The 27,660-nt window shown below is 44.5% G+C and overlaps 2 protein-coding genes across 3 annotated transcripts; one reads left to right on the forward strand and one right to left on the reverse strand.

Annotated features, from left to right (window-relative positions):
• Positions 1 to 1,602: 1,602 nt before the first annotated feature.
• On the reverse strand, positions 1,603 to 13,566 carry pgap1 (post-GPI attachment to proteins inositol deacylase 1). 2 transcript variants are annotated; one of them, XM_086124071.1, is made up of 26 exons: positions 13,290 to 13,566; positions 11,945 to 12,098; positions 11,555 to 11,730; positions 10,906 to 11,077; positions 10,663 to 10,823; positions 9,958 to 10,010; positions 9,800 to 9,866; positions 9,606 to 9,711; positions 9,473 to 9,531; positions 9,308 to 9,391; positions 8,232 to 8,281; positions 8,088 to 8,139; positions 7,934 to 8,011; positions 7,617 to 7,692; positions 7,471 to 7,544; positions 7,356 to 7,407; positions 7,192 to 7,261; positions 7,008 to 7,113; positions 6,860 to 6,898; positions 6,541 to 6,725; positions 6,244 to 6,468; positions 5,888 to 6,023; positions 5,654 to 5,704; positions 5,390 to 5,577; positions 4,760 to 4,864; positions 1,603 to 4,665 (listed from the first exon to the last, which is right to left on the reverse strand). In XM_086124071.1, the coding sequence occupies exons 1-26, from the start codon at positions 13,479 to 13,481 to the stop codon at positions 4,527 to 4,529; spliced, it is 2,850 nt and encodes a 949-aa protein (XP_085980197.1). In that variant the 5' UTR covers positions 13,482 to 13,566; the 3' UTR covers positions 1,603 to 4,526. The 2 variants fall into 2 exon arrangements, with proteins under 2 accessions (XP_085980197.1, XP_085980196.1); XM_086124070.1 differs by having other exon boundaries at positions 6,244 to 6,474.
• Positions 13,567 to 14,203: 637 nt separating this feature from the next.
• wdr75 (WD repeat domain 75) lies at positions 14,204 to 25,322 on the forward strand. The gene is made up of 21 exons (XM_086124473.1): positions 14,204 to 14,315; positions 14,852 to 14,981; positions 15,280 to 15,345; positions 15,816 to 15,906; positions 16,256 to 16,380; positions 16,867 to 16,937; positions 17,022 to 17,138; positions 17,240 to 17,328; positions 17,878 to 18,036; positions 18,350 to 18,409; positions 18,620 to 18,735; positions 18,819 to 18,994; positions 19,518 to 19,681; positions 20,326 to 20,506; positions 22,279 to 22,373; positions 22,468 to 22,563; positions 22,953 to 23,122; positions 23,203 to 23,262; positions 24,009 to 24,155; positions 24,232 to 24,323; positions 25,030 to 25,322. The coding sequence occupies exons 1-21, from the start codon at positions 14,230 to 14,232 to the stop codon at positions 25,259 to 25,261; spliced, it is 2,523 nt and encodes an 840-aa protein (XP_085980599.1). The 5' UTR covers positions 14,204 to 14,229; the 3' UTR covers positions 25,262 to 25,322.
• Positions 25,323 to 27,660: the final 2,338 nt, after the last annotated feature.

The following is a 27,660-nucleotide window of genomic DNA, read 5'->3' on the forward strand; positions in this document are numbered from 1 at the left end:
CCCGTAGAAGTCAAACTTAACCGTGACCTGAGCCAGCAATGTTCTTGGCCAGGAACTGTCAGATGCTCAGGGCCTTGAAACTAGTATTGGCATCCAACAAGGCTCGATTCAACTCTGCTTGCCCTTTCTCTTTGGCATGATATTATTTCAGCCAGTGACGTCTGGTGGGCAGGTTGGAGCCAATGCTTGAAGATGGCTCTGGACTGTCACCCAGTCTAGCTTATTCAGTTGGGGGGGGGGGGGGGGGCTATTAATTTGGCTAGCGTGCAACAATTATTTTAGAAAACTTGCTGTTGTCGAAACAGCGGCTCACTTGTATTTTTATGCACAAGCCTGATGAAAATGCCAATTTTGAATCTCACTATACGAGAACATTAGTGTGGCAGTTTGGTGTTCCACTTGACTGGAGTTCCGACAGAGCAGAGGTGGCAGGCAGCAGTTGGCAATCACCATCACTTTGCCTCCACGAGACCGAGGGGAGCGCTCCCCGCTGCAAGAATTTGCTTCGAGCAACAGTAGGACACACAGTTTGATCGGGCGGTAACGACAAAGAAAAACAGACCGGTGCTGGTGGAGGCTTGTGCTGTGTTTCAAAGAGCAGATGGGCGCATTTCGTGTATTAAATGTCTCGGGGCGTGGCGGTGGTAAGCAGGCTGGCTATTTGCTGCTGGCTGTCAACCACAAATGCATTCTTTTTTTTTTGCTTATTTTAGGTATCAGAGTAACACGAGTGAGCGTGCATAAAATCAGCCGAGTTTATTTTTACAGTTTGGGGATCCTGGGGGTGAAGCTCTGTTGAACAAACACATTCCGCCTGATGTTAAATTGGAGTCAGCACACACCTGCCTTCAAAGTGCCTCTTATAAACCCCAAACACATTTGATGTTCTAGTAGGCTTTTCCTGGCAGGTTTTGGGCTAACACTGGCTGATACTTGGAACTGTTTACAATTCCCTGACTAAGGCTAGACATCCAGCTGATGAAAAACGGTATGTGTTAGCCGATGTGTTTTTTCAATCATTAACTTTTGGTTTTTGTCTAGTCTTGCTAGTCTCGATGATGTGGCTTCCAAAATGATTAAACTGCATGTCATTGAACCCGGAGAAGAACTGAATTCTGCCGAAAGATCCTAAAACACAGAGCATTGACCTCAATGGTGTTTTGTTGTCCACCCACAAGGGACTCCCCAGGGGTCCCAACTAGACCCCATTTTATTTACCAATTGCATAGATCTCAATATGCAACTTGACTCCAAATGTCACTTTTATGCAGAGGAGCTCATTTCATTCTTGAGCTTTATCATTAACGGGTGCCATACAACATCAACAATCGGCCCCTGTTCAGTTGCACATTCGAGTCATTTCAAAGACGACAATGATGTTTTCCATAATCAAGGACGGTGTCAGATCGTTACATTGAAGGAGAAAGTCAACGAATTTCTGTCTGCAAATACCTCACAATTTGTCCGATAGAGAAAGCCTACGTGAAGGAGGTGGGTCCTCAAGTTCAACTCACCGCCATGGAGTGTCTTGGAATAGACCGCCACCTACTGGTCATTCTGCCCATCTGCAGTAATAACGTAATGGGATTGACCTCAACTGAAAAGGTTTTATGCTCTTTATTTATTACTCATCCATTTCAAGTCATTTCAGAAGACCGTCTTTGTGTGTTTTTAAAGGGCACAAACAATTTTGTCCGTGCGATTAATTCCGAGTGGCTGTTTTGCATTTGATTCCAACGGCAGTTGTCAACCGACACAAAAATACTGGGTTGTGTTACAATGCGTTGTCAGTGCAAGCCTTAACCATGCAGTACACACAGCTGGAGTACGTCCCGGTATTCTACACCGTATGGTTAATGTAACACAATTTCCAGTTTGTTCTCTCACATGACAGATTTGGCATGGATTTAAACAAACAACACACACACAGAGACTGGAATCGTCCGATTCCAAATGAGGCCTTTTCTGAATTTGGATCGTTTCGCCAATATTGTTGCTAAACACGTCCACATAAGCACGGATACAAAAAACCCCCCCACAAAAAGTTGGCACATCGTCACACAGTTTTTTATCGTCATGAGTACAGCATTTTTCAACAAAATCCAGCAAATGAGTCCCACTTGCTGCCTTTCCAAAGGACGACATGGGTTGTTGTTGTTGTTTTTTTTTCTTCCAAAGAGGCACTTGAAATTAAATTCCATGATTTCACACACCCGGCTCATGTAGTGTAAGGTCAGCGCAATATGCTTAGCACTCTTGTTATGTCGTTTTAAAGTCATCGATCGGGGCGAAACGTCGTCTTGGCTTGATACGTGTTATCAACTTCAACAAAGTCTCATTTCACACATTTGCATGTTTGCCTAAGAAGAACAAACTTTGAAGGATTTCGTGACACTTTTGAATTACTAAACACGGTCCAGGTCAAATTGACCCAGGAATGTGTGAGCCGTTCCTGAGAAACAAACATAACAAGAGTGTTAAGCGAAGCTAAGAGGCACACAAGTGTTGGACAAGCTTTGTGGTTAGCTCTCGGGCAGTAAAATAGACAGCAACTTGCTCTATTTCCGGCGTCAGTCTTTCGGTCATTTTGTGCATCTGTATTAAAACCAACAATCTTGGATTAGCCTGCAGAATCCTTCATAAAACGATAGTGAAACACTATAATATAAAATAGAAGCGTCCGGTCAGATGAACAGCCGTTGATACAAAATTGGGTTCATTTTCACATCCCCAATGTAGTGTGTTTTATTCTTCTTCTTCCGTTTATTTGTCAGGAACAACAAGAATGTTTCTGGGACAACTTGTCTCAAGGCATGTTTCATTTCGTCTCAGAAATTAAAAAGCTCACATTGCTCACCCTTTTAAAATTGGGATTTATAGTTGATTACACTTTAGAAAGGGTCAATTCGACTCCTCTCATAACATAAATATACATCTTCGGTATGATTTTTTTCCCCTTTTTAATCTGCTTGCCTTAGCAAAACTCATCAATATGTATTATGAGAAATCTTTCCAATGAAAATGTTTCACAATGGTTGGAGATTAGGATTTTTGGGGGATCAAGAAACGTGATTGATGCTCCTGAGAAATATGACAATTTGCCTGTAAATAGGTGCGAAAGCTCTCGGGACCCAAAGCGGAGGATGAACGGAGATGGTTTCTTGTAATTTGACGTTCTATGTCAAAAGCACTTGTGTGTTTTCTTGGGGGGGGGGGGGGGGGGATCAGAGCGCAAAAAATGAAATTACTGTAGTACTAATAACAGTCAAATGTCAATTGAAGAAAAAAAAATAGGAATCATTTACCTGATTCAACATATCGCGTTAATGAGAAGCTCGCAAATAAAATAGTGCAGTGTATTACTGTAACGATGATAGTCGTTATCGCTTGGTGGCAGCGACACGTCTGGAGGAGCCATCGAGGCGCTGTAGTGTGAAGGAGGCTGCGAAAGTGAGCGCAACGCTCGAAGCTCTGACAAACGCTCCATTCTGGGTCTGAAGGCATCTGGCGTCCACACGGACAGAGGTCAACTGATTGTTATTCAACTTATGAATATGCAATTTAAATATGTAAATATGCTCTCCACAATTTCAAAGGGGAAAAGATCTTTCTCTCGCTTGTATACAAATCCATAGGTGGCTCTCCGGTTTCCGAAAGACTGTGGTGTAATTTCACACTTGCTGCACGGGCAGCCACTCCAATCATCCAATTACCTGTATTCACGTTACATAAAAATGTCATATGTCGTGTGTTTCATTTTGCTGCAACTATTAATGTTGTGTTCTTCGTAACGTGGCCTACTGGACTGCATCGGCTCGTAGGTGTCCGCTTTGGGTTCTCCTAAGTTAAGGAATGCATGACGAGCGGCAACAGATGAGGCCAAACTTCAACAGTCCGTCGGTAAAGGCAGTGTAGGACTGATAACACAGTGAAACAGTATCGCGACAAAAACAATTAAAAAAGACACAAAAACAACATTCAAATGGGTACAACCCTGTCAATAAGCTTACTTATCAGCAGCGTACCTCGCTCATTGAAGGCATGCGGGTGGGCAGAGCGATAGATATACAGCGGAAGGCAAACTCGGTTCACCAGATTGGTCCTTATTGGCAGCAAAAGCTCCGCATGCTTCGCGAGTGGAGCTTTGCATGCCGACGCAGTGGTGCCTTGACTTGTGAGTTTCATTTGCTACGTGAGAATGTGGGTAACTCAAAACACTTGGTTCCCAAATCCTTTTTCCACACTGAAATGACCGGGGATAGTTTTCATCCGGTCCAGTCCCCCACGAATCCCTTCCACCTTTTTATAATAAGAAAAAAACGGCACAGCCCATTGCACTTCTTGCAACATCATTAAAATACGTCTCATTCTCTTCACTCGTTAGTCAAGGCACCGCTGTATATCGAGAAGGCGGTTCGCCGTGTAATGTATGTCTACGGCTCTGCCTCAAGGCAAACAAAAAAAAGAGCTTCGAGTGGCGAGGCTTATTAGAAAGAAAGAGGGGAAAAAAACAGAACCAGGTACCATCAGAGGACACAACATAGCGCCAGGGGGACGAGGGCTCCCAAGAGGAAGTACGTCACTCTGTACAGGTGCATCGGGCAGAAGATCACCACGGCGACAGACACGGGTAACGGGAGGAATGACGTCGGGTGCAGCAGTTTGCTTGGGGCGGAGAAAAAAAAAATAGCAGTCAAGGTCTTGTTGGGATGGAGCGGCTGCGTTTTCCCAGGTGGGTTTGCGGGTGTGACCAAACTACCTGTTGGTGAGCTTCTGAGTGTTGCAGTTAATCAGCCTCAAGTACATGACGCACAGAGGGACAAAGTATGGCCAATAGGGGTCAGGATCGAGCTGGGTGGAGTAGCTGCGAAACAACAGAGAGCAAAAGGGGAATCAATCGCTTTGAAGACAGAGACGTCCAATAACGTGGCCTTTGCTGACGTCCACTGGAAGAAAAGAACAAAATGCTCTAACTCGGCCCCAATCATTGGTACAAAGGTGGCTTGAGATAAAAGTGATGCGATTTATGCGCAGTCATTCAGATGACATTTTTTTTAATGCTTTGACTAGTGAGCAAAAATTTGCGAGTGCTGACCTCTTGACGGCCGAGAATAAAACAGCCGCAATGCTGTGCCCGGAGGTGGTCGTCATGCGGAGGCTCTTAAGAAATAGCAGCCCCGGTTGCATAATGCCATAAATGGGTTCGTGAATAGCATCAGTGTCAACTGTATGTGTTATTTTTCTTTTTAAAAAATCAATGTTGTATTTTTTAGGCAGGGGGGGGGGGGGGACTCAACTTAACATGAATGACTTTTAAACCCTAAAATGACTCTCCCAACACATTCCTATGGCCACCTCGCTGTCACGTCATAGTAGTGTAAGGTCATACCCCAGATTGCGGCTCCAGTGGACGAGCGAGGGTGCGCTGAGCATCACGGGTATGGTAAGGAGGGCCGACAGACACAGGTGGAGCTGCAGGTCATCTTTGACCTCCCATAGAGCACACTCTGACAGCAGCGGAGCATTGTTACATTCTCTGGCCTCTGTTATGGAATATATTTTGTGCTTCTGAGGTGCCTGCAAAGAGTTGCGGGAAAGCTGAAAATGCGCTCTTCATATGTCACATTGCAGTTATGTGCCGAGTTTGTCTTACCAGATTGAGAATGTGACGCAAGGACCTTTCTGCCATCTGTAGTCTTAGTACCTGTATACATAATCGGAAATGTGCTGCGGTCAGTTAACCCTCCTGTAACATTTGTCTTACAGGAACAGAAATGATGTACTTGGGTCAATTTGGCACATTATTCTTATAATTTAAACAGCATACAAAAAAAAAAGCATCACAATGTGGATGCTCCCAAGTGCGAACAGAGGTAGGACCACTTACCCTGTACAGGTGGAACGCAAAGGCAGCCATGATTGGCACTGCTCCACAGGTGTTCCAGCCCAAGATCGCCAGAAATATCGTGATGAGGAGCTGGGTGCGCAGGCGCAGAGTGCCGCAGTCTCTTGAGATGGACGACCTACAACAGGAACAATCTGTTGTGTTTCTTTGTCACACCAAAAATGTTCCTGCTGCATATTGAATGCATTTTGTATTTCAGGACCCCCCCCCCCACCCACCCTCTCTCCATCGCGGGAGTTACGCTCCAAACAACCCCCTCAATCGGTGAAATCCGCTCTACAGAAAGACCGCGAAAAGTGAACCGTGCTATGACGAGGCGGCGACTGTATCGCTGGTACCTGTGCAGCACAGCTAAGATCAGCGAAAGAAGCCGCACGCCGAGTCGGAGCAGCGCGGTGCCCCAGAACGCCACGGCCGCACCGATGACGTAGAGGAGCGGATGCAGGAGGTAGGGCCATTCCGCACACGGCGTCGTGTCATCGTCAAGCGCCACGTCGGGGAAGATGGGAGGAGCGACATCCATCATGGGGAGGCAAAGCAGCGACCAGGTGCTTTTTAACCAACTGCAACTGATGATTAGAGAAGACTTTCACCAAGGTTGACCAACAAACGTGCCCCAGCGTCACAACGCCTACCTGAATAGGATGTGAAGGATATAAACAGACACGTTGACTTTCTGAGGTTGGAGGCCTTTGTAGAGCACGAGGCTCATGGACACAGTTCTCTGTGTCTTGCGGATGTTGGACAGCTGGCCACCGCAGGCCAGCAGGAGAGTTACAGTCGTGTACACCGGCACCATGGGGAGAAAGAAGCGCAGGATCTGCGCGAGCAAACAACTCATTAGTCTTGGTACAGTTCGACATAATAGCAAGTAAACGGCTAGCAAGAATAGTTTAAAACAACAACAACAAAAAAAGACCCACAACATAAAGAAACAAATGACAAAAAAATTACCTGTCCCAACATCTTGGGTAATGACAACCGAACTGAGACCTGGGGAGGAAAAATGCAATGAGATTTTGTTGTTGTTGTTGTAGTTCCATTTCTGACACTTAACTGAATGAGTCTGTCGTTAGATTGCTGAAAAATTGGCATACGCAACCTTATATTGGCAGTTGGGGGAAGTGTGGAGCTGAAGGACGACACTTGACACGTTGTCAAGACGATTAGTGTGGAGCATCCCTGAGATTTCTGCCACTGATGGTACACTAGTGGAAAAACACACGTAGCAGGTCAAAATGTGAATATGAATGACAACTTGACAGCAGACACAAGCTATCACTAACCTGGCTGTTGTGAAAACATCTTCAAAGAACCACGGTACCTTCATTCTAAAGACGCTGGGCGATCGACCGACTGACAAAAAAAGAAATTACAACAAAAGGCTGTTGTTTTTTTTTTCCTCCTCCCCAAACATTTGTTTAAAAAAAAAAGTAACACAACTTCTTACCTTTCCGTGCTTTACACTCACTGGCAATGTGAATTCTGAAAGCCTGATAGACCTACAAACACAAAAGACGTCAACACTGCTGTGACAAAGCCAGGGCACAATGACGCACGCGTACCTCATGAAAGTGTTGCAGCTCGATGGTGTGGTAAAGTCCACTGGAGTTCACTGTAACTTCGCTGACTGTCAAACCTTCAAGATAAATAAATAAAATGGTAGCATCACTCATCTTGAATGGAGATCAGAATCGTAAATGCAACTCACCTAAGGACAGAACGTGAGGGACAGGTAGTGACAGAGCCAGAGATTGTTGTCTCTGCCACTCGCACTCCAGCGTCAACTGCAATCCACAAAGCGCAATACCATTCAATCGATTTGAACCATGCAGTGGCGTGGCACTATGTAAAACAGACACATTGCCACCCAGAAGCATTGGAACAGCGAGGCCAATTCTTTTGTTTAGAATGAAAACATTTGGTGAGCCAAAGATTTAAAAGGTCGACCGCGGGAGATCTTCGGGCAAAACAAAGGTCGGGCACCCCCGCTATAGAGGTAAGAGTAAATCTGTGCGAGTTACTCACCTGTTTTCCACTGACGTTGGGGGCCGACACCACCACATGAGTGAATGAAGACAGGTCACTGAGACTCAGCGTCAACACCTGAAGACGGTGACAGACAAACCATATAAAGCCGTCGCCAAGAGCACAGTTTAGGCCAGCAATGTCGGTTCATGACCTTGTATAGCGGAAGGAGCTCAGTCCCATTGGACAAGTCCACTGTGTGCACACTGCGGAAAGAAACATTTCTACTGTGCTACAGGACAGTGTCTCAATTACACGGTGGAATGTTAAAGCTGGTGCAGTGAGCTTGCACGCTTACCACGAAGAGCCATTCTGGCGCACGCAGCCATATACCCAGCTGGTCATGTCCTGGTGAGCAGCAATGAATTAAGAGTAAGTCTCCCACAATTCCAGATGATATTTTCATTTATTAGTAATTACAGGGAATAAGACCGGCCCGCAAAAAGCGGAAATCTAAGTAGAATTGACATCCATTGTAAGAGCAAGAGCTCTGGACTTCCCCTAAATGGTGGCATTTTACTCCGAAAATTACAGACAGTGCAAAAAATATTTTTCATCTACTCACATCTGTGCGACCACGAAATGTGTTCAATGTGGTGTTAAATACTCTTTTTGAATATATATTTTTTGTTGTTGTTGCTGATAAACATCTGCTCTACACTCATTTTTGAAAAATATAGTGAGTTCATATTTACATTGCAAATTGACTTGCAGTGTGCGAAGCCCAACTTTCTATTTGCGGCCCTAACATTTTAGATGAGGGGCCACAGTGCTCATACTAAAAAAAAAAAAAAACGTTTTAAAATTTTAAAGCCAGCCTTCCACATCAAAGTCTGCGCAATACTTCATAAAAGCAAGCAATTGTGGTTATAGCATCTTCCCCAAACTGTTTTTCAAAGGTCTAAGTGCTATGATGAATGGAATAAATAAAACAATGCAGCGACTTAGCAGTGGAATAGGTGGATAATGATCATTGTAGCTGCAGCTCTGCATATACAGCACTCGCACAATTGTCAGTGATCAAAAATAGACGGCACCCGGCACTTTGAAGCGCTCAAGGACTTTCTGCATAATTGCACACCTAAAGTTGTCCGACAATTACTGCTAATGATCTCTTAAAAAAATGGTGCAACAATTATCTACACAATCACTGCACAATCGTCATTGTATCGTATTGCATCATTTGATCTCTGCTCGATGACTCTGCATACTGTTGCACAGCTGTCATTAGGTGCTACGACTGCACAATGGGTTGTTATCGCAATACTAGTGTAGCCTGTACTACCGGAGACAAATACCTCGTGTGTTCGACATACTTGGCCAATCAAGATGATTCTGATATTAGGGGGGCAACAGTGCTTCTGTAAAACTCACTAGGTTGTTGCTCCGACAGTAGAAATGACTGTCGGCCTTCCTGCGACTTGAAAGGGCGAACGTGAAGTATTTGACCTCGACTTCCTGGAAGCACAGAGCAGTATTTCCAGTTATCCATATAAGGCAGCAAACGTCTTCAATGCAGTGGATCAAAGCGTGCGATACCTTTGGTGCCCTATATGCCAGACGCAGAGAGTTCACTTCACTCCAAGCCTCTGGCGCATCTGTAATTATTCATAAAGAATGAAAATCCCTGTAAAAGACTACATTTGTGTCCATCAGGTGAAAAGAAAACGACCTTGGATGGGAAAAGAGGCTTCTTGAGTGTCTCCTAGCATTCGGGCGGGGTGTCTAACAAAGTGGTGGTTGAGCACAGCACTCTTCTTAGCTTGGTTGTCTGTGAACTAAAAAAAACAAAACACGAAATAAAATGAGTAACTGTCACGTGGATTTTATTTATTGATTTTTTTAATTTAACTGGCCATGACGGACTTGTCTTGTTTCAGGATCGATGAGGTCAAAGAAAGCCCTGACTGTAGCGAGAACCAGCTGTTTGCACCTGGAGGGAAAGTAAGAACAGTGTCCTTGACAGCTTCATAAAAACAATTAACGACACAACTAATGTGTGTTGTTGTTTTTTTTTTTTTTACCACACTATGGATAGGTGGTCAGTGGAAAGCCAGGTCCTCGGAACCGCAGTGGCCTTGGAAAGAAAAAACAAACACATGATAACAAGTGATAGGCAAAGTGGCAGAAAACAGGTCCATTGAGATTTTATTTTGGCTAAAAATCACCTCAGTTAAGTGTGTCTTAACTGGTCTTAACCAGACCGTTAAGTATAAAAAACATTTCACCAAATTATATTATTTGACACTGGAGCATTACAGAAATTACGGTAAATTGAAAAACATGCTCCACTGGATTTGGATCACACAAACTTCGAACAGTCTTGAGTTGTTTTTCCACAGGGAAGAACTACATTGATTTTGTCTTCGATACGTGAAACATGTGCTCTGTTAGGTTTGGATCAAGCAAATTCCTGTCGAGATTTTTTTAATGCCAAATTCAAAGGTAAATTTTCCAATAATAATAATAAAAAGAATGAAAAGTAAGGCCCGCAGAAGGTTTATGCTGTCAATGTTTCTCTAGATGTTAAACTCTGAACTTAATTTTGAGCTGCAACATAGTAGGAGGTGAATTAAATTCATTGTTGGATTGGTGTCTTCAGGCAAAAACCTTTCAAAACATGTGGATCTAATTGTTCGGATTTTTTGTTGTTTTGATTTTGTTTATTGAATCACTTTTAGCTGTACTTTAGTTAGCAACAATAATAGTTATGTCAAGATTCGACTCACCACCAATGACAATTTAGTTGCGTCTCCTGGAGAACAAGGTATGGAGATGAGACCAGAGCGCACTTGATAATCGCGGTGCCCACCGCCAATTGACAGGACCGTGACGTTCCTCAGTTCATCTGCCTGCTGCACCCACTTTTTCCTCAGCGACAAATAGAAATCTGGCACCAAAAACAGAACAGGTCAGGACACAACGTTTGACTGAACGACATAACTGTACATATGGCATCGAGTTCCTCTCACCCCGCAGGTAATGGTCCAAGACCAGCACTGGGGCCAAGTGAGGGGTCGCCTGGGTGATGATAAGATGGACCAGACTGGCATTGAAGTTGGGCAACGTGAACAGCGCCCGGGCTACCAATCCGCCCATGGAGTGGCCCACAAGAACCACGCTGTGGGGCGGTGTCTTTAGGTGCTAGAAAAAAAGGGCTGACTCTTAAAACCAACAGACCCCTAAGTCAACGCACAGAAATTAGTGCCGAGTCCACGCTGTTTCGTCATAGATAAAGAGATTTACGGTGGACAAGAGCAGACTAAAAAAAGTGGCGTCCATGTTGGCAGGGGTGACGTCCATTAATCCCTCCATTTTATATTTCGCTGATCCTCACAAGGGCCTAAGCCTATCCCAGCTGTCTTGGGGGCAGTAGGCGGGGTACACCCTCAACTTGTTGCCAGCCAATCGTAGGGCGCAGAAAGTAATTTGTGGTTCCAGTGTATATTCAAGTTTTATGCCGAATACTAACATAAAATAAACACTGAGCTAACAGTCGCAATAATTTTGGATCTTTGGGGTAATTTGTCAAAATATCAACATGTGCCTCTCAATGTATGTCAGGGGTGTGGGTCCCGTAACATGGACCAAGTGACAACTGTTTAGCATTTGAGGCCCAACCTTGTAAAGTTTCAGGATGGCTTTGATGCTCTCGTGTAGGAAGAGCGTCTGCCGCCGTAAACTGCCGCCGTACAGGGCCACCAGTTCTTCGTTGAAGTCCACGGTGAACACGTTGAAATGGAGACCGCCTTGCGCAGACTCCGCCTTCCTCAAGGCCACCGAACCCAGCGAACGCACTTGAACGGAGAGAAACAAGAACAAAACGTAAAGGAGACACACATACCGACAATCGGGCAAGACTTGAGCATTTTCCCTCACTCGTGATCAGAGGCCCGATTATTAGATGTGTCAAGATCATTTTCGGTTAAGATGCTCAAAATCGTCATTTATGTAGCCTGCTTAACTTTGGGTAGGAAAAAAAAAAGCAGTGCCTGTTCACCCTGTGTTTACCTTGCTTGTAGCTTCCTGAATTTCCATGCAGAAAGATCACAGGGGCCCCGAAGAGCTGAAGCTCGCGGGTCTCTTGAGCGTACGCACCCTCCCCGTACAGATAGAGCCCGTACGCCGGGTACCGTCTGGCCACCCGGTGAGGCAACGGCACACGCTAAACACACCAGCACACATGGATTCAGACTGTGTATTACCACAGTCAAATTCAAACTCATTGGTTTCCACCAATTAAGTTGCAGTTTATTCATCACAGTCCCATGACAAAACAGATTCTTCTGGGATAAAACCCTAATTTCCAACATCAATTGAATCTTGTTTACACAAATCAACACTATTGATCTTGAATTTGAAGTGTGAAAAACAGCCGTCTCAGAAGTGTTGTTACCCTCCACCTGGTCTACCTTCCGCGTTAATCGGGCGGCATTTGTCGCCTCAAGATTCAGAGTCTGGATGTTGTCACGAGGCAATAACAAATAAAATAGTTGTAAACATTTCAGTTAGTCTTTTTGGTTAAAAATGGATCGCTGTAATGCTTCGGTAAGTGTTTCAATGGGTTTAAATGGGGTTAAAGCACGTGGGATTGGTATTTTTAAGGGATAAATGATCAATATGTTATTTTTAATACACTCTTCTTCATTGATTATCGCTCAGGGCGGGTGGTTCTAGATCACAACTCCCGCCATCACCTTAGTCGTTTCACTTTTTATACCCAATGGCATTTTACTTGTCATATTGGTCACATGACCTGACAGAAAAGGCAGAGGTAGTACAGCCACTTGCTGCGAAGATGCAGAAAATTCCCGCCTGACTTGCTTGGCAACTATTTGCATTGCTTCAGATTTACCAGGGAAAGCCGAGTGCCCACCAGGCTAACAAGAAATGCAGGTTGGCGAACATCCATCATTCTCAAGCGAGGGTCGGACAACAGAGTAACATTCGAACATCAACGCCAAAGGCGTTTATCTACAACGGCCATTTTATATTTGTACTCCATTTGCAGAAATACAAATGTATTCTTATATTCAGGTGTTGTATTGCTCAAAAATCGGGTGCTTTTGTTTACGTCGAATCCAATCGAGAGACGCTTAACAAAACCAAGCCCTGACTAATTCGGTATTAAAATGAACTTCGACTCCCGTAAAATTCGGGTCGCGAAAGGAATCTCCGTTCCCTGTCCAGTTCAAAGAATGCTTAATAATTGGACAAGTCGTGGAATGGCGGCCCCATTAATTGTCCACCACAGCGCTTTCACTTTCACGTCATAGTTGCCTTACATTTGGTGACGGGTGATTAATTAACGTTGACGGTTGTGTTTAGTGGTCCGAAAAAGCACTCCGTTACCTACCCGATATTCGGGGTATTGGAACATGTAGGTCATACTGCATCTGTCCTCCTCAAAGCCAGTGAGCACCTCTCTCAGTCCGACAGCGACGAGCCCCAGAGCGAAGCCATAAAAGAGCAGCGTCGCTAACTTCATTGTTCTTCCCCACTTTCTCGAACAGTCGGCCCTTGTCATTGCCCGCGTGTCAGTCGTCATGTCCACTCGAGTAGACTCGACGCCGGGTTATCACAGAGAGTCGCCGGGTGAGCCCGGAGAAACCAACTGTCAGCACCATGACGACGGAGAGGCACTGATTCGTTACTTCCGCAATTTGACGGAAGTGATATATTGAACCCGCAGCGAAAATCCAAAAACATGTGTTCCTTGTATATTAGAACGACCTAACGTCCTCTTTTACACGGACATGTCCACTTTTTTATATCCTGTCCGGGTGTCCATACGAGTTTTATAAATTCATGAAAATGTTCGGTGTTTTTCACGGGACCAATTAACATTATGTTTAATTCGACTGGTTTTGCAGGACAAATGAGAGGCGGAATGCATTATGATCACCAAAGACCAGAATACATGAATATGTTTCCACACGAAAAAAAAATATTTCATTAGATTTCAAAATTCATTCATTTCTCTCGGCAAATGTTAAATCGCAATAATATCGATACTACAATTTGCGACACGTACATCACATTTTGCATGTTTTCCCAATATCGACCTGCTCTACCTTTAAATATATATAAATTTATTTGCAGGCTCACTGCCTGAGCAAAACTGGGAACATTGTTTTGATAGCATGAGCCAGCCGTAGCTAGTTTTTTTCATTCATTCGAGGAATGAATGTATTTAGGCAAAGACCTCCACTGCCGTTGGTGACGCTGTTGAGCGTTTTCACGCCTTTTAGCAAGTAAGCCGGTCAGCGGGTCAAAGTTGAACCCACAGCGAAAACATGGCGGAACACACAAATATCCGCGTGGTTCACCGCGGCGGGAGTAAAATCAACTTTAGAGCTCCTGTTATCACAAGCGATTCCAAGTAAGTGCATGATGCTACACGTTGAATCGCGGTCCGCGGGCGTGTGCAAGCAAGCATCACGGTTGTGAAGTTTACAATGACGCCGGGGCTAGGAATTAGCATTACAAATCCCTTTACAACGCTCGGCTAAGGGTCACAATATATCTTCTTTTGTGCAGTCACCGATTCTTAAGCATAATAAAGATGATTACAATATTTATATTTTTAACCATTGAAAACTGATGCCATGCCTCTTAGGACCATTTCGGTGGTATACTTTCGTCAAAATAACCCACGGATCAAGAAGAATCAGTGGCATGGCAACATATTTGTTGTTATGGTGTAATCGGCTCGTTTCAACCACGTTTCTGTCTCATGCAGTGCACCAGCCTCATCCACGATTTTGTCAAAATATCTTAAGAATCACGACATTTACTCCACTTGTACACCGCTGCTTAGTCTCATGCAAGTGACATTGTATTCCTCTCAACCCCCTCAATCATTCAATTGCATCATGACTGGTCATCCGCGAAATACTGTGTTTGGTGTGAGTGCAGGTTCCTCCTGTGTGCCTCCGGAGAGTGTGTTAAAGTGTACAGCACGGCCACAGAGGAGTGTGTTCACGAGCTGCAGGGACACACCGACCTGGTCACGGGTGTGCTGCTCAAGCCCTCCAACCACCTGCAGGTATATTCGGCTGTGACATATTGAAATAGTTCTCAGGTATCTCATTAATGAATTACCTCTCAGTTAATGGTTGAAGGTCGATTATTAATTTCTTAATTTTTTTAAGTGCAAGTTGAAACTTTTCAAATCTACGAATATGTGAACAGAACCATTTCCATTGGATATGTGGATGACACTAAAGCAGAAAAGCTACTTTAAAAAGGATGAACCTTTCCGCAACATAGCAGGAGACTTGAGGTGTTTGTACACCATATTGTTTATTATTCGTTACAGTTTTGTAACTGTGCTGTTGTTGCAGGTCTATTCTTGCTCTACAGATGGCACTGTCAGGCTTTGGGACTTTGCAGATGGTATCCTCATGAAGGTGATTTATTATTATTTTTTTGTTAGTTTGTTTTGTCCATTTATTTGATGCGCACATTTGGACAAACTGGAAAGCCCATGACCAAAATGGAACCAGAAGTCATCTCTTTGGGCCTTGAGGGAAATAATAGCCCCCGAAACCAGTTTCAGCCATCAACATGAAATTGGGCTGCCATGTCTACAACAGGATGCACAAAAAAGTCCCATGGACACATTGGCCAACATTGAAGAGCAGTCAGTGGCCAAAATTGAAGAGCAATCAGTCGTGGTTGGTTGAAGCAGCCATTTTGGGGAATACCATCAGCAGTGCTTACTGGAAAGCTTTGGAAACAATTAAGCCCAATCAGCAGTTTTACAGATTGACCAAAAATTGGGTGCACTGTGTACAAAAAAGTCTGACCGACCCATGACCAGAATTGAAGCTAACGTGCTGACACTCTTGACTCTTGACTAATTTTTGTTCTCTTCTAGTCTTACTTTGTTGGACAGCCAATTCATGCCATCTATGCCTCTGGACACCACGAAGGAGTTGTCTTCATTGTCGTCCCTGACAAAAGAACGGGTAGGCGATTCTTCAGATGCACATGTGACCCGCACCATCCTATTGAAAATAAATAAATCATGTATTTATCACAAGCGTGCCAGCACTTCTCACTCACCAGTTTTTCTGACGTTTGTGACCCAGCGGCACCATGACTTATCACACGCGCACGCACACACACACACACCTACTTTTCAGATATTGTATGGAGCTGTCAAATCCGAGTAGCGTTCATTTAAGCGTACAGTCAGGACATTTCAGTTGTTTCTTTTCTAATTACCATTAAGAACCACCAGGGTGTGCCAGAGACAAATCAAAGCTGAGGTCGCAAGTAGTATCTATGTACGTGTATGTGTGTGTTTCTTTGTAGAGCTGTTCCAGCTAGTGGCGCTACATCTGCCTCAGAGTGGGGATCAGCTAGCGGAAGGCCTCGAACTTTCGGCCGTGCTCCCAGACGTCAAAGCTTGTCCGGAATCCATCGCCTTTGGGAGAGGGGTGTGTGCGCTGCTTCTTGAACGACAACATGTTAATTCAGAGTCATATCACGCAATTTAAAAGAATTTCCAGGTGTGTCAATAACATGTTTCTGGCTTGCTTTCATTAAAATACCACCAGGATCAAGAAGTGTAGAATACTTGTAGTATGGGGAGGCAGGAGGTGGGAAATGAACCATTTGATTAGACTTACTAAACCAAGTAAATGCCCAAAAAAAAACCAACAACAACTTTGGACACACCAAAGTTTTGCACTAAGATGGTGAGGTGAAGAAAGATTGAAGCATAAGAATGGCCGTATTTTGCTTTGGGGCCTTTTTTCTTTTTCCTTCAGTATCGGCACAAAATCTGATAGATAGCACACATGCAAACAACTATTTGGTACATTTAAAGATGTACGTGTAGACTTTTTTAAAATTATGATTTTTTTAAATACCCGTATATATCCTCCGCATGATCCATCGACCAAAACATTTCGTTGTCACAGGGGGAGTACATTGCTTCAGTCAAGGGTTTGTGTTTGGTGGTCTTTTTCTTCAGGAAGCAGAAGACATTCAGGTGAGTTCCTTTTCCTGACTGTGTCATGATGAGCACCTCTTTGTGGTGTCCACTGTCTGACTGTCTTTGCCGAATTGTCAAAAGCTTTTACCTGAAGCAAGACAACAGAAACGGACACAAAAACACATTCACGTGCGTCGCCTGTCACCCGAAGGACGACGTCATTTCCACCGGACACGAGGATGGAAAGATTCGCTTGTGGTGAGCCGCTTACGATGGTAGAGATGGAAGGTTGACGTTGGTGTACAGATGGCATAATCATTCTTTTATTTCTGATTTTTCTTATTGCGTTGATCCTCCAGGAGAAACTTCAACCAGAAGAAGGAGTACACATATTTGACACTACATTGGCACCACAACGCTGTCAGCTCGCTGTGCTTCACTCCGGAAGGTACGCCGCACGACTGGTTTACTGGTTTACTCAGCTGGCGGCCTACGAGCCCCGTGCAAAACACACTCGGAAGTGGCCCCTTTGATTCATTTTCACAAGTAAAAATGCTGCTCCGTACTATGTGCGTGGGCCTAATCATTTTTTGGGCAGACCTGAAATGACATGCGGGACAAATATGGTATGTGAATAATATTCAAATTTGGAGTTGATTCTTGTGATAAAATGAGTGTTTATTGTTCGTCTGCTGTGTAGCCGTTTCTGTGAGGCCTTTTGCTCTGGAAAAAAGAGACAGTATTTGTTGTTGTTTTTTTGGGATTGTTCAAACCAGTTGTTGAAGGCATTTATCCATGCATTGATGCATGATACTATAATGTACCTAGGTTCATTTAAAAAATGAGTATGTATGTATTTTTTCCATATTTAAAATTGCATTTTTGTCATACACCGAGTTAAAAAACGTTTGGTCCTACGTGACCCCTCAGTAGCGCTACTGAAAAATTGTGCCCCCCTCCCCGCCATCATTTAATTTATTCAAATCTTCATGACCAGGTACCAACCTATTGAGTGGTGGTGTAGAGTCTGTGCTCGTCCAGTGGAAATACGGTCAGGAGAGCCAGCGGGACTTTCTTCCACGACTCGGAACCACAATCACACATGTCACCGTCTCGCCCGATGGCGCGCTGTTCTGCACCTCACACGCAGATAACAGTAAGATATATTTTGGTGTTTGGTCTTTTCGGCCTTATTCAAAGTGCTCTCACTGTGTTTGCGGGTCAAATTGGCCCGTTTAAAAGTCTGGGAAATATAGTTCAGAAAATGTGTTGAAATTTTTTTTTTCTTTTGCTGACTTTTCTTATGAAAACACATTTTTGAATGAGCAAACACCCAAACATATTGAATGTGCGGAAAGCAATTTTGCACAATGGTGAATTGGTGAATTAGTGATACCTTTCATCCCATTGTATAATGAGTGGAAAAGACTGTAAGCCGCCATTAACCGTGTGACTTTCCCCTTTTCTAGAAATCACAATTATCAAGAGCTGCGTCAAAGTATCTGCCGTCATTCAGGGCCTCGTCAAAGGTGAGTAACAAACTCTAGCCAAGAACAGCTTGCTGGAATCTGCGCGGGTTGGTCGTTCATGCAAATGTAGTTGTAGCTCCGAGTTTGACAATAGAGCACATTTCCCTTTGAGATCGATTCGATTTGGCTACACGCCGCGGCGCGCGGATCCGTGCGCGGGGCCAATCAACCAACTTTGACATTGCGCGTGTTTCGCGGTTCCGTGCGCAGGAGAAAGCGTCGTCACAGACTTGATGGTGGACCCTCGCAGCAAAGCTCTTGTCCTGAATGGGAAGCCAGGCCACTTGCAGTTTTACTCCCTTCAAAGAGATAAGCTGCTTTTCAACGTAAGCGCTTTCAACATTTGCTCGATGGCTCCCATTGCAATTTGGCTGCCGTTGTGATGTCGGATGCCTTTCCTTCCCGTTAGTTGGATATTGTGCAGCAAGAGTACATCCACGAGCTGGGATTGCAGCAGGTCGAAGTGGTGAAGGCGGCTTTCGACGCCTCCGGAGAGCGGCTGGCGACAGTCGAAGAGAGGAAACCGAAGGCGACCGAGTTGGAGCTTAGTTTGAAACTCTGGACATTTGACCAACAAACGCAAAGGTAAGCCAATCACGCATGGGTTTGGCCTCTGTTGCCTTGTGGGTCAAATGGACCCTGCTGTTAACATCGGTTTCTCAAGAACGGCAATAATATGCCTGGGTTGATATGACCCAGAAGTATGTTGAATGATGCAGAACTGTCAGAAATGGTGGGGGGGGGGGGGGGTGTTCATGAGTGCGTTATCGCTCCCTGATCTTAGCTAGGAGGAAATTTTGCTTTTTGCCTGTACAGATTTGTCAAACTAAAAAGTTCATCTCCACTTTCAACTTAAAATAACATCAGGGTTGAATACATTTTTTGCAAGTAAGTGAGAACTCTAGGACAAGTTCACATGCCAATGAACCGTTATCCTTGTACAGGTTGATTTAATTTATTGATTAAGACAAACAGAAAAAGTAGGTTGGAATTGAAAAACACTTTTAACCGTGTTTCCTTTGGGAGCCTGGGTCAACTTGACCCGACAGTGACACAAGGGGTTCAAAAGGGGCGTCCAAATGTTCCTTAATTCCCTTCTCATCTCCAGTTTTGTGCTGGACACAACCATCTCAGCCCCCCACGAGGTTGGGATTACGGCCATGTGCTTCGCTCCCGCCGCCGTGGACCACCGCACCGCCACGCTGGTGTCTGCCAGTAAAGATGGACACTTCAAAGCCTGGCAGCAGACGGTGTCCCCCACCCAGACGGAAGGTGAGATGGCCGCCCCACTGCACGTTAGCTGGACTTAATTTTTTTTTTTTTTTAAAGCACACTCATGTTTTGTTGGGAGGAGTGGGGTGGGGGGACAGCAGCGTCGTGGCTGCACTGTTGACACACGACAAAAAAAAATCTTTGCAAAAAAAAAAACCATTTCCTTTGTTCGATTTATTTGTATTTCATCCCACCTTATCTTCCACCCCATTTGTTGCGACTATTAAAATGGGTCAGTTTGACCCGCAACATACCAGTGGGGGGTAAAAATATTCTAAATAATTGCAAAGCCTCTTTGCAATTATTGGGTGTTAGCAACGGCAAAAACGTTCCTGGTTCAATTTGACCCGTGAATTGTTTCATTCACACATTGTTGTGACGGGGGGGAAAAAATCCCAAGACACATTGTTGATGTCAGACATTTTTTTCTTTTTCAATCTTAAGAATTGGTCAATTTGACCAGGCACATAACAAGAGGGTGGCCAAAATGCGACTAACCGACAAAAGTGTTTTGTCTCCAATTTTGTAATGACAAGAGTGTTTGTTCATTATCATTCACAGCAAATTGCTTCATACTCGTGTAATCCATCGATGGTGACGTTGTCTCTCTTGCTTTCTTCTCACGATGGCACTGACTGGCGTAGACGAGGGTCCGTCGTGGGAGTGCGACTTCGTGGGCTCTTACCACAGCCTGGCGCCTCAGTGCTGCTGCTTCTCAGCCGACGGCTCTCTCCTCGCCGTCGGCTTCCAGGAGGTAGTGACTTTGTGGAGCCCGGCCACTTGGGAGCTCCTAACCACGTTCTCTCAGCCACCGGGTGATATCAGGTCAGATTTTTTTTAAAAAACTAACAATAATAGATACATCATTTTAGTGGTTATGTTGGTAGTTCATCGAGGAATCGCTATCTGAATGAATTTCAGCGACCTGCGCTTTCATCACTTAACAGTGATTCGTTGTGGGAATTGTGCCCTGGATTGTTGCTTTGCCAGCAGTGGTGTCACGGCAACCAAAGGAGCTTTTGGGACATCACTGTGCTCGGTCGTAAAAAGGTTCCTGTTGTACCGATTCAGCCGACAAAATGTTCATTTCTATTCGCTTTTGAACGAGGACGTGCCAAGTGTTGCTGAAATTTTTTCCCACACCTGAAGCTGAACATTCACACCGCAAGTGTTGCCGTCAGATCTCGGAGTTTTCCAGGCGCAGCCTCCCACCAGCGCGTTTGTTGATGCCGAGTTCCAGAGCAGCCCCACGGATAGACTTTGCTTGGCTTTGCACAAACGCCCGCCACAAATGTTTTCATCCGTAAAAGATCTTCAGATGTATGTTTGACAAGAGCAGATCCCTTTTGGGAAAACTTGCCGCGGATAGCGTAAATCGTACCATCCTCCTTGTCTTGCCAGGTTACAATTTTGCAGCATTGCGCCAATGTCACTTGGCGAGGCCTGAGAAAGGGAACGCTTGAGAAAACTGCAAAACCGAAGCTGTCAAATTCTGACGGCCTCATGTCTGTCCGAATGATACCTGAAAAGAGTGAGAAGTGACCTTTGGGACAACATATGTTGATTTGAGTTGCTTAGTAATGAGATATGAGGAGTGTTTATCACGAGTTCTTTTTCTTTCCCGTTTGGATGACACATCATCTAATCAGCAATCAAATCAACACCGGCATATTGAAACCAAAACTTTTGAAAAAGTTTCTCTCCCTCTCTCTCTCTCTCTCTTTTATTTTATATATATATACTGTATACGAAAGTTACTGTAATTTGGGAGCCACCAAGGATTTATTTCTTGAAGTAAGGGATTTGGGAGGAGGGGGAGGGGGGGAATGCTTTGAGCTGTTGTGACAGCTGCCAGCAGCGCCGTCTTGTATAATCACCGCCTGCCCTATGGATGTGTTGAGCCGGCTGAATTGCTTGACCTCAGAGCACAACTATCTCCTGACTCATTGTGAAACCCTCAAATATTGAATAATGCTGAGCTCAGCTGCTCCTGATCCAGGATGTGGAGTACACACCTACCAATTGTGTGTGTGTAGAGAGCCGCCCACGCGATGCCTGTGAGAGCTTGAAGTCGGTCATTTGGCAATCACGTGTTGTGGCGTGGACAACAGAGGCTCCTCACCAAAATCAACAGGTCATGGGTTCGCACAGCCGACTGACGGCGGCACCTCACCATATGCAAATACAAGTGCCTTGCTCACCCATCTCAAAAGACGTCCGCGGGGGGAAAAAAATAAAAATCCAGCTGATGACCATCCTATATCCTTACATTAGCCGTCAATTAAAAAAGTCACGAAAAACCCCTTCGGCAACCGAGACAAGGCCGAGAAGATTCTGGAGCTTCTTCACCACGATCAGAGTGGCCTGCTTTTGAGAGGAGCTTAAGTTATTTTATTTTAATATGTGGCATCCAGTCGTTGATCTTTGTGGCTGTTCAAGGCTGGCTTGCGTGTATTCATTGAAAGTCTTCACAGGGTAGGTGGGGGGGGGGGGTGGCTAATCCTGTAAAATATGCGTGCAGCTAGCTCAGGAATTTTTAGTCGCACGCAAAAAAAAGCCCAAAAAACCTAAAGGAACTTTTTTTTTTTCTCTATCAGGAATCTTTGTTTTGGACGACTAAGCTGCTCCAAATACTTGATGGGAACGACGGAGAAGAACCTGCTCTGCTGTTGGAATCTCCTCACTTGCTCGCGTAAAGCAGTTCTTATGTCAAAACGCATACGGCATACATCTTATTTGTAGCTCATGGCGTACGCTTGGTCTGTCTCTTGTCCTGTTTTTGGTAGTGGAGTGGAGCACCTCCATGGACGTCAGCTTGCTGTTGTCTGACCCACTGTCTGAAAACATGGCGGCCTTTTGCACTCTCGATGGATGTACCGACTGTAAGTTTTTAAGTGGAGCACATTTGAGATTTGTTCACCCTCCTGCTCCGGCCCGTTGCCTGTTTAAGCATCAAAAAGTCAAGTTGACGACTTTTCTCACTCGGCTTCACAGTCCCACGGTTCACAGTAAGCAACGATATTCCCTGGAAAAAGTCATGGGAAAACCCATCGTGTTCTCGATTTCTAAAAATGACAACAGGTTTAAAATAGGAAATTATTTAATCATGAATTTGGATTCGAAAAGAAGTGTTTTTACTTTTTAAAACAAAAAAATTCCGAAATGTTGAAACTTGACAATGGGTCCGTTTGATCGGCATTATAACCGGAGGCTAAGATGGGAGCATCGTTCCCAGTCCGATAAATGTAATCGTTTTCCTCCTTCTGCTCAGTGTTTGTGTTTAAGCCCTGCGAGCCGCGGCCGCTGTTTTGCCAAAAGGCCGTGTGTCCGGGGACGGTGACCCGGGCTGTCTTCTCCCCGAGGGACGCCATGCAGGATAGCTGCGACGAGAGCTGCCAGTGGCTCAACCGATCTCAGCTGTACTTCCTTGGCCAGCACATGGTGGGGAGGGAAACACCGTTTGTTTCTCTTTTGCGTGAGGTTGTAACTCACCGGAGGTGACACGGGCCCTTCCTTTGCAGGACCTCATGACGTTTATCACTCAGGCGGAGGAGAAGCAACTGATGGCTTCTAATAAACAGGTACCATGTATGGCGTTTTATGACCTTAACAACATCATTGTCAACATCGATGTCCCTTTGGCCTCTCTTGGATTTCGCTGCGTTTTATAGCAGTACAGCAATGCAGGAACTCTTTCAGTTTTGTTGTTTGGTTGGAACAGAAACGTTCATGGGTGGGTCATTGTGACGTGCTGCCTGTTCAAACCTGACAAAATATATACCTTTACGTGGAAATAAAATGAAAAAAATCATTCAAGATTCATTAAAATAAATAAATAAAAATAACATTCGACCTGCAGCAAAATATGCGCCTTACCTTCTTCGTCTGGTTGTTTTTCCCTGATATTAATTTAAAAAAAGATGTTATAGTAAATCTTAATGACCAAAATGGCCATTTTTGCCCAATTATTTTTACATTTATTTTAAAAGAGGGATTGGTCACAAAAAGGCTTGCAATATCGGCGGGCTTTTGAAAGTATAGACAATCTGCAATTTTGGTATTTTAGCAAGAAACAAAATTGCTTTGGCGGGCCACTTAAAATGATGTGGCGGGCCACATCTGGCCCCCGAGCCTTGATTTTGACACCTATGTTTTACTCGAATGATACCTGGATGAGGGTGAATTGAAACGAATTAAAATGCCGTCAGTCCCTTCCAGCGTTGATGATTAAACATGCACCGGCTCATAATGACCCACGAGCATTTCTCTTTGTCTTTTCACCCTCTCGAATCGATGTATTGATCGCACGCTTCCTATCCCTGACTAGCTTGTCGTTGACGACACTGTTGCCATGACGCCGTTCCACTTGTTGCTGGGCACACGGCGGAATGGAGGAGTCGATCTCGACCAACCAGATCATCCCGACACCTCGGCCAGAGCGCAGCTCCCGCAGAGCTCTGCTGCCATTAAGGAGGTCGGTGTTTGGAAGAAGAATTTGAGATGGGCACCGTAACAATGCCCTTATGTTATTTGAATCTCTTTGCTTCCAGCTTCTGCAGACCCCCGCCCACGTCCTTCCTGCCGCCACTTTCCTCTGCTCCATGTTTGTACAGTCACTCCTCATCTCAGTTGCTGACTCCAGGTCAGTTCACTCACTCCCAATCTAAATTGGTACTTGGACACACGAGTTTTTTTTCCAGCGACAAATTGTCGCTTGTTTTATCAGAAGGAAAAAAAAAATACCATTAGATCATCAATGTTTGGTGATAGGACTAGCGAGTAACTTGTTATTGTTGCTGCTAGCTAGCGACCAGTAGTTGTTTAACCAGCAACCGTAATTGACTAGTTCGTGAACGTTTTACGTTGGCCCCATCTACTAACTTGGTGTTGCTCCTAGCTAGCAACCAGTAGTTGTTTGTGTTAACTAGCAACAATAATTTAATGTTAGCACTAGTTTGTGAATGTTTTATGTTGGCCCTCTCGAGTAACTTGTTGGCACCAGCACCACCAGTAGCGCTAGCTACTAACTGATTTCTAGCAATAATTGTTAAATGGTAGTCATTATCGATACTACTTTTGCTTATTCCTAGTACATTTTTCATTCCGTTTAGGTAAAAATCATTTAAACAACCCCCCTCTCCATTTAAACTTATCAAAACAATCCCAAACTTGGTAAAACAGACTTTTTTCAAATGGGAGGGGGGCTACTCAAGGTTGCTTCCATTTGTTGTTGCTCATATTTTGCACAAGCAGACAAAACAACTTCTGCAATTTCCAATGGGTCACATTGATGGTGAAAAATGGCAGAGTCACGCTGAAGCCCTTTCCTTTGTTTTCATGGCCTTTAGTAAAACCAAACCCATAGAGGAGGAAATGGAGAGTGAGAAAGAGGAAGAGGACTCGTTCGACGACGAGGAGGACGAGAAAACTGGCGTCGTTCGGGCCAAGTGGGCGTCGATGGAAGCAGGCGAGGCGGCCGAGGCCGCTGCGCCGGCGATGACCCGAACGCAGGCCAGAGAACTGAGGCGAGTGAAAAAAATGGAGCGTGGCTGGCTGAGTGGACTGCTGAGCAAAAACTGAAAGACAAGTTACGGAATTGCAATTTGTATTGGTCTATTTTACAATAAATGTATCAGCCCTCGTCTCGCAGGCTTTATTAACCCCAAACAACGTTTGAACACGATAGCCCCAGTCACCAGTTGGACCAATCAAAATGGAATTAGGTGGACATGTTTATCCTAACAGGACACATGAGAAAGTATCACAGAGCGCGGGCCGATAAATTGAAGTCGGCCATTTTAGTTGAACGCAGACATTTAGCGTGAATTGGGGGCCTTATTCTTTGAAGAATAACTGCTTGTATCCCAATTTTCATTAAAATGCTTTCCTTTGTGTTCTGTGACACCACGACACAATAATACTCTGAATAGCATCATTCCTTTACTTCGCTGAACAACACGCTTTGAGGTAGCACACGCCTCTTTATACATTATTTCTTGGTATTTCGAAGGGTCAATGTCTACAGACAATGAGGCAAGATAAACACGGCAGATAAGTCCTCCTTCAAGTGGACCGCTTCGTTCTTTGCAAACAATTTAGGGCCTTGTGAGAACCCGTGATGTATCAGCATGTTTGGATGAACTCGGCGCGTTTCGTTGCAGTGAAGGCGGCTTCCAAAAAGACAGTAAAACTTGATTGTGACATCACAAGTCTTCCCGGAACCGATACTGGGGCTGATTAGACCGCACCAAATAAAACCTTGCTCAGTCAGGCCCAAAGGTGAATGAGTCTACAGTACAGGCATACAAAGTCCATCGTGGATTGAAAGAAAAGTGTGGGGGGGGGGGGGGGGGTGAAGGGTCCCGGAGAGCAAGTTCACAGTCAATTAACAGCTGTGTGCCGTCAGGAGCTACAACTTGACCCACTTTCGCCGCTTGACACTGAAGCATACAAAATCTTGACATTGTTAGTAATCTTTTAGATTATGCGGAGGATCTTTTTGGTCTTCTTGCTAGCCACAAGCACCCGACAAGGAGGGAAATGAAAACTGCTGATGAAAGTGAAGTCTTATCTAACTCTTGCTCCAAAACGTGATCTTATGAAACTGCAGACTCAGGACTTTGGGATTTGTTAACGGAAGACAAATACTTTGCTGCCGAAATCTTCATCTTTGTTCCAAGCTGCTTGGTCATGCAGAGAGATCTTTTTTTTGTGCCTTTTTATGCTGTGTACGGGTGTAACGGGAGAGTTTTGCGGGCGGGCGGGGAAATGAACTTTTTTACGTTTGCAGTTTTTATCCAAACGGATTTTTATTGGAAATGCAGGATGAGGTTTGAGTGGGTAGGGACAGCGCAGGAGCAATAAGCCAGGCAGTGAATTGAATTGAATTTTGGCGAAAAGTCCAAAGTCATTAAAATCATCTTGAGGATTTTAACGCCAGGACACGACGTCCTTTTTTAACTTTGACTTCAATCATAGGCCAGTTTACGTTCAAAAGTGCATTACCCACATACTCACTCGTGTGGTTAATGATTAAATATATTTGATAAATGTTTTCAAATTTCAAGATGCCAATAGCCGTGACATCATTTCAATGTCACCTGTGGCAACGTAGAAACCGTTTTTGAACACATCAAAAGGTCCGCGAATAGGAGGCCAGCACTTTTTCTTCAATTGCCGATGTTAGTCATCGTACGCAGTGCGACGTGGCGAATGACTGAAGAATTATAACGCTTATCTTGATGCTCTAGATGCTCACTTTACGATTGAAGAAGATAGTCAATTGTTACATTAAATGACAAACTAAACCTTTATGAGGTCATGTTTCTCAGGTTTACTGTAGTCATTACGTATCAGAAGGTTGAAAAACGGTTCAGGAAGGAGCAGTACGGTGTCTCTTGTTATGCGGTCTGTGAAGTAAATATGAAGAAATAAATTGGGGGAAAAAAAGATGCCATTGAAAAGCAGGAAAAAAATCGCGCTCTCTTGATTCTGACTTTGAACCAAAATGGCCAACTTCCTGTTTAAAGTCAGGCATTGGTCCGAAAGCATTTTGCTGCGCTCCGTCACAACGAACATGTCCACCAAATTCCGCATCAATTGGCGAAGCTGCTGACTGGGGCATTTTCATTACCCGTGCTTCAAGTAGTTTCGTCTAATAACATCTACTAGTCCCAATCTAACTCTCATACTCTTGAGACTTTTTTATGTGTCCTGTTATGATCGACACATGCAACCACTTTCATGCTAAATGCTATCCAGGGCTGATTTTTTGATTCCAACTTTTTAGCTGCATGAAATGCAGTCATGTGAACCACCCTATTACCAGTGACATCAAAAATCCATGTTTCCCCTCCCAGACAGAAACTCTTAAGCCACTCGTAAGTCTTTTCGCCAGGAAAACTTTGAACAAAAGGGATTCTGTGGCGGGAGGAATGTGCAAACCAGACTGTGCAGCCAAGAATACTCAACACACCCGA

Source organism: Hippocampus guttulatus, chromosome 11, assembly GCF_054856545.1.
Source record: "Hippocampus guttulatus isolate MCC_2025c chromosome 11, RoL_Hgut_1.0, whole genome shotgun sequence".
NCBI lineage: Eukaryota > Metazoa > Chordata > Actinopteri > Syngnathiformes > Syngnathidae > Hippocampus > Hippocampus guttulatus.

Excerpts from the sequence above, each read along its gene's own strand:
- pgap1 (XM_086124070.1), bottom strand. The coding sequence starts at position 13,481 with ATGACGACTGACACGCGGGCAATGACAAGGGCCGACTGTTCGAGAAAG. Across the intron at positions 11,731-11,944 it reads TTCAGGAAGCTACAAGCAAG|TGCGTTCGCTGGGTTCGGTG; the intron begins GTAAACACAGGG and ends TCTCCGTTCAAG. Across the intron at positions 6,475-6,540 it reads ATCCTTCACATCCTATTCAG|TTGCAGTTGGTTAAAAAGCA; the intron begins GTAGGCGTTGTG and ends TCTAATCATCAG.
- wdr75 (XM_086124473.1), top strand. The coding sequence starts at position 14,230 with ATGGCGGAACACACAAATATCCGCGTGGTTCACCGCGGCGGGAGTAAA. Across the intron at positions 16,381-16,866 it reads CCATCGCCTTTGGGAGAGGG|GGGGAGTACATTGCTTCAGT; the intron begins GTGTGTGCGCTG and ends TCGTTGTCACAG. Across the intron at positions 22,564-22,952 it reads TCTCGATGGATGTACCGACT|TGTTTGTGTTTAAGCCCTGC; the intron begins GTAAGTTTTTAA and ends CCTTCTGCTCAG.